At 36.2% G+C, this 14,360-nt stretch overlaps 1 protein-coding gene across 1 annotated transcript in view; it reads left to right on the plus strand.

The window, feature by feature from the left end:
• Positions 1-14,360, plus strand: part of HMCN1 (hemicentin 1) — a 454,750-nt gene that overhangs the window by 386,628 nt on the left and 53,762 nt on the right. The window contains exons 83-89 of the mRNA XM_023203379.3: positions 780-993; positions 2,854-2,988; positions 3,356-3,546; positions 5,168-5,249; positions 9,124-9,393; positions 9,959-10,129; positions 10,263-10,433. Of these exons, the coding sequence (XP_023059147.2) occupies positions 780-993; positions 2,854-2,988; positions 3,356-3,546; positions 5,168-5,249; positions 9,124-9,393; positions 9,959-10,129; positions 10,263-10,433 (1,234 nt within the window). The remainder of the gene's footprint in view (positions 1-779; positions 994-2,853; positions 2,989-3,355; positions 3,547-5,167; positions 5,250-9,123; positions 9,394-9,958; positions 10,130-10,262; positions 10,434-14,360) is intronic.

Genomic DNA, 14,360 nt, shown 5'->3' on the forward strand with positions numbered 1-14,360 from the left:
CTTTGAGTTTGTAAGAAAGTATCAGTATTTGGGTTAGAGATGCTGATAGTCATCAGCATAAAGTTTATATTTAAAGCCATAGCACTGTATGAGATCACCAAAAAAAATGAGTACAGATAGATACAGAAGAAAAGAGGACCAGAGGCTGAGCCTTCTCACATGCCAACATTAAGATGTTAATGTTGAGGAGAAGCCCCCAAAAAAGTTGGAGAAGCAACCAGTGAGACAGGAGGGAAGCTAGGAAAGCATAGTGTCCTGAAAGCTATGTAAAGGTGGTTTCAGATAGAAAGGACTCGTAATTGTGTCAGGTGCTACAAATGCATCAAGAAAGATGAGTCATGAGAGCTGGTCATTGAATTTAGCAAGTGAAGCCTCAGAATTGTAGGTAATAGTGCCCTTTCTCTTACCATTTCCTCTGATAGTTTTGGTGGTCTTTGATAGCACCTTACTCAGCCAACTGTGCTATCAAGATGCTGTCAGCTTTTGGGATTATTTGCTCTTTATTTGTGCAATGCAGAGCAGCTATACACTTGATATCCAGTAAACCACAGAATCTACAGTTTTCTGAAATCTTACCACTGTAGAATGATTATGGGCTTGTATTTAAACTTCCATACATTTTAAATTATGTTATGCAAAAGCTAACCTGATGGTTAAAAGATGAAGATTTAAATTGTCTTTGGATAAGAGAGTTTCTTGAGGGCCTAGCTATGCAACTTGATGTATTTTATGTACTATGATGGATGATTATGAAATTTTAAATGCTACTTTTATTTTAGCTGGAGGATTCTGGCTTCTATACCTGTGTTGCTAACAATGCTGCAGGTGAAGATACATACACTGTCAGCCTGACTGTACATGTTCTCCCCACTTTTACTGAACTTCCTGGAGACGTGTCATTAAATAAAGGAGAACAGCTACGATTAAGCTGTAAAGCTACTGGTATTCCATTGCCCAAATTAACATGGACCTTCAATAACAATATTATCCCAGGTTGGTCATTTAATTCTCAAGAAGTGAATAAATACACCTATGTAGAACTCTAGACCAAACTCTATTTCCTCCAGCTGTGAAAATTAATTGGAAAGTAACAAGAATTGATTGCTTTAAATTCTGTAAAATGCGTGCCTCTGCTTGGATTTTACCCTCTGCTTGGATTTTACCCTCTACCCAATATATATGTTTTGTTCCTTCTTTTGGAAGTGTAAGTTGATCACAGGGACATATATTGCAGGTTATAAGTAGATTTTTTAACCTAAATATAATTCCCCCTACCCCATGAGAAGGCAGTTATGTTTATATAGGTGCCTAAACTTATCACAGCTGGACCCCCTGCATCACTGATCAATGGATTAAGATGGCCACTGTTGGAGTCCTGAAGATTCACTTAAGGTTACAGAGAAGAATTCTACTTCTGTTTGCCTCAACCTCTATAATAGTGTAGATTAATTTATGTGGAAAATTTCTAGTCACTGTGTATACTACAAGTTAAGGTCATGTCTGGAACCCAGGAGTACCCGTCCCTGGGTGAACAAATATCTATTTATTTGTTAGACTTTGTCATCAGTATAAAGACTTTGTCAGTACTGAGAAATTGTCCTATCCCAACATTGAGTTCTGAAGTATTACATGATTAGCTTTTACTAGGTGTCTTGCTAGAAAAGTAGTAATAAGCTTGAGGTTTTTTTTTTTTTGTTTGTTTGTTTTTTTTTTTTTTTGAGACGGAATCTCGCCCTGTCGCCCAGGCTCCCAGGCGCCCGCCACATCGCCCAGCTAGTTTTTTTGTATTTTTTTTAGTAGAGACGGAGTTTCACCGTGTTAGCCAGGATGGCCTCGATCTCCTGACCTTGTGATCCACCCGTCTCGGCCTCCCAAAGTGCTGGGATTACAGGCTTGAGCCACCGCGCCCGGCCGAGGGTTTTTTTTTTTTCTATTATAAAGAGTTATGTTAGTGACTGGAATTTATCAGCTGCATTACCTTAATAACAACAATACATCTCACTAAGAAAAAACAAACACTAAACAATCTAATCAATATTGTTTTCTGAAAGTGCAGTAATGTAAATGTACTTTTAAAGCTTAAATTTCCACTTAATATTCAGCAGTAAAAGATTTTTTTAAAAAAACTTGAATGGGGAGAGCATGCAAGGTAAACATGCGTATTTAGATATGGACTGGTTTAGTCAGAATTTTATTTAGCCTTAGTTGTTTTAGGATTAGCATATTTACCTTATATTTTCTTCTAAATGTTACACATTATGTTATAAATATTACTATCATAAATTTTTAATATCTGCCTTTGTAAATATATAATCACCATTTATGATTTACAGAGAAGTTTAAATTATTACAAATCTGACTATGTTGTTGTTATTACCTAACTAGCGTATGTTTTCATAATTTTCCCCTTTGACCTGCCAAGTCAGTTGAATTATAAGGTGAAAAGGTTTTCATGTGTTTGATGTAAATTGTTTGGGAGGGAAAGTGGTAGTGAGATAAATGAAATGGAAAATGTAATATTTCTGAATGAAATATTTTTGAAACTCAGACTATGAGCCAGCTTTAAGCAATACATTTAGATGAAAGGTTTACTTTAAGCCTAATTTTTAAAAGATGTTTGTTTTCATTCTCTTTTCCTGTTCCTTCTGTTGTTTTTTGTTCTTCAAACAAGTGTCTATAGACATAGTAAATAACTCAGATGAAGAAATCTGTGGAAAAGGCTCTCTTCTCCAATGTCATCTCTTTGGTTCAATTGTTGACCAACTCATAAATCTAATGTGCAAAATATGGAGCTGTCGTGAAATTTTTCCTAGGTTCCTGAGAGGCATTTGTGTTGTTTCTTGTTTCCCTCAGCCCACTTTGACAGTGTAAATGGACACAGTGAACTTGTTATTGAAAGAGTGTCAAAAGAGGATTCAGGTACTTACGTGTGCACTGCAGAGAACAGCGTTGGCTTTGTGAAGGCAATTGGGTTTGTTTATGTGAAAGGTAGGTAAAAGCACTGCATTTTTAATTTATAATTCATTCATAATGAATGGCTCAGGTTTTGCTTCGTAGTTTTAAATCCACTCAGTCCTATTTCACAGATGTACAAATTCATGAGGAAAAAATTATGAGCATTCAACTCAAAAGTAAGAAGTGAAGAGATCATTTCACACAAAGTGGAATCATTCCCTTAGAATATTGAAATTGACAAAATTATCTGGTGATTTAGCAAGATTTGATTCTGGAAAATTCATGAGGTTTTAAGGTGGCTTTACTCCCCTCTTTACTAAATTATTTTTCCAAATAGATCAAAAATCACAAATTATCAGCACTTACTTTTACGTTGTACCTGTCTTATGTTATTTTCCAGAACCTCCAGTCTTCAAAGGTGATTATCCTTCTAACTGGATTGAACCACTTGGTGGGAATGCAATCCTGAATTGTGAGGTGAATGGAGACCCCACCCCAACCATCCAGTGGAATAGAAAGGGAGTGGATATTGAAATCAGCCACAGAATCCGGAAACTGGGCAATGGTTCCCTGGCCATCTATGGCACTGTTGTAAGTCACACTGGAATGAATGGTGCACCTTTAAACCCCCACAGCCAATACCGCTCTGTAAGTGCCATAGATAGGAAAAATTTCTCTTACATTCCTGTTTAAATCATAAAATCTGAATCAAATAACTTCTTTTAGAAAACTGAAACAAGGATTGAAATAGATATTTTAGCCCTTTCAAATAAGTGCAGTGGGATAATTTGGCTGCCTTGTTCCTTATCATTGACTTACTAATTAACATTTGGAGATAACTTCCTCAGATCTGTTTTAGGACAAGGAAATTGAAGAATTACAAACACAGTTACATATAGAGTAGATTTCATAGTAAGCTGATAACTATGTTAGGCTTTTCCAAAGTTCAGTAATTCAGAAAATGAGTGGTGCTTTTGGTTATTATTCTAATTTTGGGGTCGAATTACCCCAAAGTGAAATATTTTATCCCAAAATGTTTAAACTAGAATACACATGAATTTGTTAAATCACATTTGGTGAGACCACTTATGTGCTGTCATTGTTTAAGTAATTGAAATAATTAAAATATACTATCTAATTACCCAATCCAGTGGACCAGTCTCAGTCTTTTAGTCTCATTGATTTTACTTCAACATTAGATGTCATTTGTTGATTGTTCCTTCTATTATGAATTTCTACCTTATGTGCCATAATACTAATACAGCTCAGCCTTCTTCATTACCACTTTTCCCTTTTTCCTCTATTACTATTTCTGAAGTCCTTGGTACTTCTAATACCAATGTTAATACTAACTTTCTTTCATCATGCAATCTAAGATTCCTAAAACTGTAGTATCACCAATGCTGAAACTCTTCCAAGTTCCATTTCCAGCTGTTGACTAGGAACTTCTGTTTGGATAATACACTGAAACCTCAAATTAAACATCTAAACCAACATTTATTTTTCCTTCTCCCAATCTACTACCTGCAAATCAGCTCCCCTTTATTGACTTACTGTTTGTTAAGGAGACCTGAATTCTTCCATTCACAAGACAGCGAAATCTGTGCCTCTAGTCACCAAATTGAAATTTATTTAGTGCAGTCCTACATAAATTTACACACAGACACATACATATGTGTATATAATGTGACCTACAGTCTGTGATTTATTAGTATAAGTAAATTAGTTTTTCACTTTCTCTCCTAAACTTCAAACTCCCTAGACAGAGGTCCAGCTGAATGTAGTTTTCATAATCCCCATTAGAAAGGACTCAATATTTGTTAATTTGTCCTGATTATTTTAACGCTTTTTAAGATATCTGTAAGTATAGTATTAGTATTTTTCTTTAATAAAGTAACTCCAGATAGATGATCAGAAAATAATGTAATTTTTGCTTTGGTTTCTTACCAGTTAGTATTCCTGGAGATCAATGATAGACTATTTTGAGAAAGTTTAGGCTTGGAATTTGTTTTCTCCCCTCGCCCTCCTCTTTCTCTTCCTCTTCCTTCCTCCTTTAAATCTATTTAAGAGGTTAGACATATGTAGGTTTTCTTATTTCCATTAAAATTCCTTCCCAAAAATGAAATTTCAAATAAACTAGCATGTGGTGAAAAAAGTGATTGCCCTGCTCTGGAGGCTCATATTTTTGTAAAAATGCTGCTTGTTTCCATAGAATGAAGATGCCGGTGACTATACATGTGTAGCTACCAATGAAGCTGGGGTGGTGGAGCGCAGTATGAGTCTGACTCTGCAAAGTAAGTTGCTTAATGAAACTAATTAAACACTTGATTTAGAAAATATTACCTAATACAGAATGTTTATTTTCTTTAACTCTATAGCAAGTTCATTAGTGGTAGCTCTCAGAGTGTGTCTAATTTAGTTTGCTGCTGCTGATGGAGCAGTTGTCATCAAATATAGAACTGATAACACAGAGATATTTTTCTGTATTTTATCTAACATATGTAGTATAAGATTGCAATTGATTGGTGGCAGAGCTTTTTTATTACGACACATTCAATGGGGTGCCCCTTCTTACAATTCACCAGTTATTCCAACATGCTTAAAAAGATTGCCATTTATGGCATTTTAAGATATTTATTAAAAATAAAGACTACTGTAAAGGAGCTCAAAAGTGCTCCAGTTTGATGGCTGTACTCTTTCATGAAATAACTAAACGTTCTGGGTGAGATCCTCATGCTCATCAGGAAGCCCTTTAGTAAGAGTCATTGGAAAACAGAGTATCCATAATTGGATAAACATAGAATACTCCAATGGCCCACTGGAGAGTTTACAGAACCACTTAAGGGGCTGACCCTAAGACAATGTCATTGGGTTGAGAATTTAAGCAAGAACTTCAAGTCATTTTGTGACTAGGCTCAGTATGTAACAGGATGAGTTTACATTTTCTTCATCACTATTGAGAGATGCTCTAGATTAGTTAGCTGTTTGCCAAACTAAATAATTCTGTAAGACATCGAATAGATGATAATATCTAATACAATGTTTCACTAAAGAACATGTCTATCAAATGATAACATGGGATGTCATTAGGAAAAAATAGCGTTCTATGTTCAAACAATTCTGAGAAAAAATGAATTAAATAGAGTTCTTTTATTTATTAAATATATAAAGAACAGTTACTATGTGCTCAGCCCTCCTTAGGCATAACAAATTTCTTTACTGCAAATTTTCTAGAAATGTTAATATGTTGATGTGAATTATGGCCCAACAAAGGGAGAATATAATATGCCACATTTTCCAAATAAATGTTGAGTGAATGTAGGTGGGACACTACACAATAGCACTGACCCAGTTTAAGAAAAGCTACACGAGAGCAGCTCATCTGCACATACCGACAATAAATTCATTTTAGTAAGTGAGGCATATTAAGTAGTCAAAAATATAATTTGGTTCAAATTAGGATTAAAGTACCAGAAGCTATATTATTATTTAAAGTGTTCATAATTATTATGTGAATGATGGAATTAATTCAATCGAAGTTTGTACATGTGGAATTTTATTGTATTAATTTATAGCTTTATATGCAATTGGGAATGTTCAAATATGGTATCTAAATTAAAGTTCTGAGTTTATTTGATACTTTGGCCATTTTGATATGAGCAGACAAGCTTATTTAGTCACATTGTCACTTAGTGTGGAGGGATAAACCTGAAGTATTTACTTTATGCAACAACAGTTTATTGAATACATAATGTAATCCGGAAACTAGGAGAGAAATAAAGGCACTGGCCCTGAAAGTTTCTGGAGTGAGGTTAATAAAAACGTTAGTTAGAAGGCATTGTGTAGGGTGATGAGCATAAGTCAGAATAATGCTTTACATGACACTTGCTAAGAGAGTCAAACCTCAGGTGAAGTAATTACTTTTTTAAAAGACAACATGTCACTGATACCTTTGCAGAAAAAACTAACGTGTTAATATCACAACAAAACACGTTTTTATTCTATTTTTGTCTTATTTGTATTCTATTTATTCTAGATACACTTCTCAGTCTAAAGTATGCAGCCACCACCTTGAATTATCAGATATTATCACTCACTGAACAAATCATTCCACCTTTCAGTTCAATGTCACTAAAACACCGCTCTCATCCCACCATGATCCTTCTCAAGAATGTATATGCTGCCCCCTTTGCTTTCTTATTTAAATGAGAACCTTTCTTATTTTAAGATTTGAACCAATGTTTAAAACCTGTATGCTGTGACTCTTCAGGGTGAACCATCCTTTCTATTCGTTCATTGTCTTGAAAAAGTAAAAGAGCTAAATCCATCTCCATGTTGTGTCTTTCTCTCCAAGTGTTCTCCCCTCTCCTCTCTGTTCAAATAACCTTACTTACTTATTTTTGAAAATCCAGTTCAAGTCTCTTCTTCCCAATGAAGTCTTTCATATTCTATCTTTCTTGGGACTGTAGACCAATATAGACAAACATTCTGCCAGCAGTTGCATGCAGTTCCTTTTACAATCTTTCCAAGGGCTTTACTGGAACCACTGTCATTCACTGTAGACACTGTTAACATCTCCCTCCTTCCTTTTTGGTTACCAGAGTATCCTTTTTCTCCTGATTTTCTTCCTACCTCAGTGATTGGTTCTGAGTATCATTTATAAGCTTGTCTTCTGTCCACCTCTTAAATAATGCTGTTGCAATTGTTTCTGTCTTTGGCCCTCTTCTCATTTTAGACACTCTTCTGAAGCAATCTTATTCACTATTCACTATTACCAGAATACCATTTTTCTCCTGATTTTCTTCCTACCTCAGTGATTGGTTCTGAGTATCATTTATAAGCTTGCTTCTGTCCATCTCTTAAATAATGCTGTTGCAATTGTTTCTGTCTTTGGCCTTCTTCTCATTTTAGACTCTCTTCTGAAACAATCTTATTCACTATGAAAGACTCACACATATATATTTCTTGCTCATCTTTATTCTGAGCTCTAGATATGAATATCCCTGTTACGTAGACATCTCTATATGAATGTCTTACAGATACCTCAAGCTCAATAGTCATAAATGGATGCAAATTATCATTCCTTACTCCCTATCCACAAATCTGTTCTTCTGGTGTACGCTATTGCATTGCCCAAATATACCATATTCTCCAAATCAAAACCCTGTAGTCATCATTTCTTCTCTTTAACCCATACCAGTCCGTAACAAAGTTCTATCATTTCTGCTTTCTTAATAATTCTTGGATATGTCTTCCTTTTCCTCTCCATTTCCAGTGGCATGCTTTTGTTTGATATATTGTTACTGTTGTTTATGCTCCCATGTTAGTACACATTAATTCTATAGGTATGCTATAGCACAAGTCTATCTTATCAGTGGTCCTATGAGCTCCTGGAGACTAGAAAGAATATCTTTTCTCTATATACTCTTAGCACCCAGCCCAATGCTGGCAAATAGCAGGCTTTCAGTACATGTTTACTGAATAAATGAATGATGGCCAGTGATAACAGAATGAGTTAATTAGCCAGGCGTGGTGGCGGGCGCCTGTAGTCCCAGCTACTCAGGAGGCTGAGGCAACAGAATTGCTTGAATCCCGGGGGCAGAGGTTGCAGGGAGTCAAGATTATGCCACTGCACTCCCTAGGTGACAAAGGGAGACTCTGGCTAAAAAAAAAAAAAAAAAAAAAAAAAAAAAAAAGAGTTAATGACTCTTTACCTCAAAAATGATCAAAAGAAAAAAGTGAATATTCACCATATAAAACACAGACAAAAGTAACAATAGTAACTAAGAGTACTGTATGCAAAAGTTGTAGTCACATCCTCTTGTTGAGTCTAACAGGAATCCTCTGAAGTAGGCACCATTTTTAAGGACACGGGGCTTAGAGAGGCAGTAAGGAGCAGACACAGAATTTGAATCCGGGAAACATAACTCTAGAGCCCATGCTCTAGGCTAATCTGCTCAGGAATTTTAAATTTTTGACATTTACTAAATAAAAAAGAATTATGAAAATTGTGTCAATGGCAATTATAGTCTACAATCTTAGTTGGGAAGCAACAGTGTTTTATAAACAAATCAACCACTCTTTTCAAAATAATGTTACTGTATAATACATGATAAAAAATGTTATAACTCCACAAAAACTGAGACACTATGTGCTTTTTTTCCATAGGTCCTCCTATTATCACTCTTGAGCCAGTGGAAACTGTTATTAATGCTGGTGGCAAAGTCATATTGAATTGTCAGGCAACTGGAGAGCCTCAACCAACCATTACATGGTCCCGTCAAGGGCACTCTATTTCCTGGGATGACCGGGTTAACGTGTTGTCCAACAACTCGTTATATATTGCTGATGCTCAGAAAGACGATACCTCTGAATTTGAATGTGTTGCTCGAAACTTAATGGGTTCTGTCCTTGTCAGAGTGCCAGTCATAGTCCAGGGTGAGTGTGATCAGAGGAATATTCATAGTAAACAGTACCTGGGGTGACTCAAATCCTGGAAATTATTAAGCACTTTAGTCCAAGTCGCCTGTCACCTTAAGATACTTTTAGGTGATGGGGAGAGGACAAAATCATCAAAATTTACAGATAGAAGGGCCTAAACCAATACATATTTTAGAGCTTTAAAATGTCAAAGTTTTAATTTAAAATCCCAAACTAAATTTCTGATTCACAACTAAGTCAAATCTATTCTCAGAAATCAATGTACATGTTTCTGCTTTAAAGAATGACTTATGTCCAAAAGGTAAGCAGTTTGTAAACTCGTTGGTCTCTTAACTCTTCCAGCAGCCATGTGGAAGTGAGTGAGGATGAGATCTGAGAAGAAACTCTAGCTAACAAAAGTTCTTCTCTGTTGGATTTTAATTTTACCTTAAAGGAGAGATTTCATAAGCTATTTCTCAACAACTATATATTTAGCTCTGTAACCAGCGCATATCTTAAATGAAATCTCCTTTACAATATTTTATTTGCAAAGCTAAGACAAAGGACAATGTTTTACTTGCAGTTCATGGTGGATTTTCCCAGTGGTCTGCATGGAGAGCCTGCAGTGTCACCTGTGGAAAAGGCATCCAAAAGAGGAGTCGTCTGTGCAACCAGCCCCTTCCAGCCAATGGTGGGAAGCCCTGCCAAGGTTCAGATTTGGAAATGCGAAACTGTCAAAATAAGCCATGTCCAGGTACATCTCCTTATTTAACTGATAGGCATGTGTTTAATAGACCTTCATTTCTGTTTTTTACCTATGGATTGCCCCAGTGTGAGTACTCCCGATTGAAATATACCTCATGGTGTAATGGTTCACCTTTGTATAGTGGATGGTAGCTGGTCGGAATGGAGTCCTTGGGAAGAATGCACAAGGAGCTGTGGACGTGGCAACCGAACCAGGACCAGGACTTGCAATAATCCATCAGCTCAGCATGGTGGGTGGCCATGTGAAGGGAATGCTGTGGAAATAATTATGTGCAACATTAGGCCTTGCCCAGGTGAGAACCCACCGATAATACTAGGATAAACAAAACTTTTCTATCTTAACTCCTAGGAAAAAATTACATTTGCCTTTTCTTCTTCATTGTAAAAAGATGTTATGGCCTCTACCCTTGAGAATATGTTCATTCACTATATTCTTAGTTCTCTTTCATGGAGAAACTTGTAAAAGTATGGCATTCATTGATATTAAGCAAAATACCTGCTTTAATTGAACATGAAGAAAAGGTCCAAACTGGAGTGTATTTCTCACTCATGTAAAGAAAACGTAAGTATTTACAAGGTCATAAAGTAACATCTAATCCAGCCATCCATTTTGAGGTGAGGAAAATGAACCCTAGAGAGGTAAAAGACTCGCCCAGAAACACACAACTGGTGAGGGGTAAATCGCTGTCATTCACTAAATACTTACCATACAATAGGAACCATGCTAAGTGCTTTATATTGTTAATATTGCATATTGTTATTGATTTTGTGTTTTAGCACTCTTTCCGAGTAAATTAACAAATCAAACTTAAGTCTAAGTAGAAAACTTTTCAGGTGTAATTGAATCCAAGGATTTGGAGAGTGCTTTTACTAGCATGTTTTCCATCTCTCATCTCTGCTTTCCTCTCTTTGGCTTTATTCTCTATTAAACTCTTTTCATGCAGTGGAAACAATGACTGCTGACAGCTACTGGGTCACAGGGGCCATATAATCTAAGTGAGGCCTCAGAGAAAAAGAGCTCCCTTGTCTCTCAGAATTCCTATCAGTCCCTGGGAAGGAACCCTGTTTGCTTTTGTTCGGGTCACATGCTTACCCCTGAACTCAAGTGAGTCCAGGGTATTCTAATAGCCAGCTTGGGTGAACTGTCTACCTAGTGTAAAGAGGGGCAGAGAAAGAAATCATGCAAAGTAGAGGAGCTGTTCATTTATTTATTCATTCATCCAACAAATATTTATTGAGCTCTTACTTTGTCATCAAGACACTGTTCTAGTTGCTAGAGTTAAAATAATAAACAGTATCTTTCCAGTTTTGATCGGCATACCCAAAAAACTCAGAGACTTGAAATGACGGAGTACAACTTGGAGAGATAATCTTAGCTGGAATGTCAGAAAAATAAATAGTGACAAACCAAAGCAGGACAGGTATTCACTACATTGGGTATTGCATCCTATTGTGCAGATGAGGAAAGATTTAGAAAATAATGTTCAGTGATTCACTAAGGACAGATAGCTAATAAAAAGTGAATCAAAGTTTTGAACTCAGGTTGATCTAATTACCAAGCTTATTTAAATTGTAGGTATCTGGATTTGCAATTCGGAACTTTGATTACATTACAAAAACGAAGTATTGTCCTGAAATCTTAAAATAAATGAGAAGCCATTTATTTTAGTCTTAAAGAATTTAAAAGCTGGTTGTAATAACATTATGTTCTAAACTTAAAAGAGCAGGAAATACTTGATTCAGCAATTTTGTGTAATTTGTCATCTATAATAACTATAGAATAACTAAATGATATTTGTAAATATCCTAAAAACCAGTCTTTTCTCTTCATGTTGAGTAACTCTTTGCTTACTACTGTCTGTTTGCTTACTTGCTGTTGTTTTGTTCACTATTATATTGGCTCGTATTTTTTTAAAAGGCGTTCTCTAGTTATTTCCCCTAGCCCCTAAACCAATTGAATTTGGCTATTTTTTGAGCACAGTGTTGGTGGTGTCCTAGAGCCATTCAATGAAAGCATGTATTTCTTCCCGATAAGAGCATGTATGAAAATTTAGTGACGCCATATTGGTAGGTAAGTATCAGCTGTAGTAGGAGTATCTATACCACAAAAATTAGCGATGCTACAAGTTTCCCTTCTCACCCCTAGAGAGCTGGTTGTTAAACATTTCTCAGCTCACCACTGCAAAATGGACACCAGCCTAAGATAGCCTTTCTCATCCAGGAGGTACGTGAAAATCTCAGGGGCAGAAGATACTTGCTTTTGGTACAATTCATTTCTAACAATGTTGAATTTACAAAAGAGTTGCAAGAAGAGTACAGATAATTTCTATATAACACTATCTAGGTGAAATTTTGTGTATTTCCTGAAACAAGGACATTCTCTTTCATGAACATAGTACAGTGATCAAAATTGGGAAATTTAACATTGATACTACTGTTATCTCATTTCATTATCTAATCCACAGGCCATATTCGGATTTTGCCAGTTGTCCCAGTAATATCATTTATAACTCTTTTATCCCACATTCCAAGATCCGATCCAGGATCACACTTGTACTTATTTGTTGTGTCCCATTAGTCTCTTTTAATTGGAAAATTTTCTCAGTCTTTTCCTTTCATGAACTTGATATATTTATTTTAATTATACTTTAAGTTCTAGGGTACATGTGCACAACGTGCAGCTTTGTTACATATGTATACATGAGCCATGTTGTTGTGCTGCACCCATTAACTCATCATTTACATTAGGTATATCTCCTAATGCTATCTCTCCCCCTTCCCCACAATAGGACCCGGTGTGTGATGTTCCCCTTCCTGTGTCCAAGTGATCTCATTGTTCAATTCCCACCTATGAGTGAGAACATGTGGTATTTGGTTTTCTATTCTTGAGATAGTTTGCTGAGAATAACGGTTTCCAGCTGCATCCATGTACCTACAAAGGACACAAACTCATCCTTTTTTATGGCTGCATAGTATTCCATGGTGTGTATGTGCCACATTTCTTAATCCAGTCTGTCACTGATGGACATTTGGGTTGATTGCAAGTCTGTGCTATTGTGAATAGTGCCGCAATAAACATACGTGTGCATGTGTCTTTATAGCAGCATGACTTATAATCCCTTGGGTATATCCCCAGTAATGGGATGGCTGGATCAAATGGTATTTCTAGTTCTAGATCTTTGAGGAATTGCCACACTGTTTTTCCACAATGGTTGAACTAGTTTACAGTCCCACCAACAGTGTAAAAGTGTTCCTATTTCTCCACATCCTCTCCAGCACCTGTTGTTTCCTGATTTTTTAATGACTGCCATTCTAACTGGTATGAGATGGTATCTCATTGTGGTTTTGATTTGCATTTCTCTGACGGCGAGTGATGATGAGCATTTTTTCATGTGTCTGTTGACTGTATGAATGTCTTCTTTTGAGAAGTCTTTGTTCATATCCTTTGCCCACTTTTTGATGGGGTTTTTCCTTGTAAATTTGATTCAGTTCTTTGTAGGTTCTAGATATTAGCCCTTTGTCAGATGAGTAGATTGCAAAAATTTTCTCCCATTCTGAAGGTTGCCTGTTCACTCTGATGGTAGTTTCTTCTGCTGTGCAGAAGCTCTTTAGTTTAATTAGATCCCATTTGTCCATTCTGGCTTTTATTGCTGTTGCTTTAGGTGTTTTCGACATGAAGTCCTTGCCCATGCCTATGTCCTGAATGGTATTACCTAAGTTTTCTTCTAGGGTTTTTATGGTTTTAGGTCTAACATTTAAGTCTCTAATCCATCTTGAATTAATTTTCATATAAGGAGTAAGGAAAGGATGCAGTTTCAGCTTTCTACTTATGGCTAGCCAATTTTCCCAGCACCATTTATTAAATAGGGAATCCTTTCCCCATTTCTTGTTTTTGTCAGGGTTGTCAAAGGTCAGATGGCTGTAGATGTGTGGTATTATTTCTGAGGGCTCTATTCTGTTCCATTGGTCTATATCTCTGTTTTGGTACCAGTACCATGCTGTTTTGGTTACTGTAGCCTTGTAGTATAGTTTGAAGTCAGGTAGTGTGATGCCTCCAGCTTTGTTCTTTTGGCTTAGGATTGTCTTGGCAATGCAGGGTCTTTTTTGGTTCCATATGAACTTTAAAGTAATTTTTTCCAATTCTGTGAAGAAAGTCATTGGTAGCTTGATGGGGATGGCATTGAATCTATAAATAACCTTGGGCAGTATGGCCATTTTCA

Source organism: Piliocolobus tephrosceles, chromosome 1 (assembly GCF_002776525.5).
Source record: "Piliocolobus tephrosceles isolate RC106 chromosome 1, ASM277652v3, whole genome shotgun sequence".
NCBI classification, from domain to species: Eukaryota; Metazoa; Chordata; class Mammalia; order Primates; family Cercopithecidae; genus Piliocolobus; species Piliocolobus tephrosceles.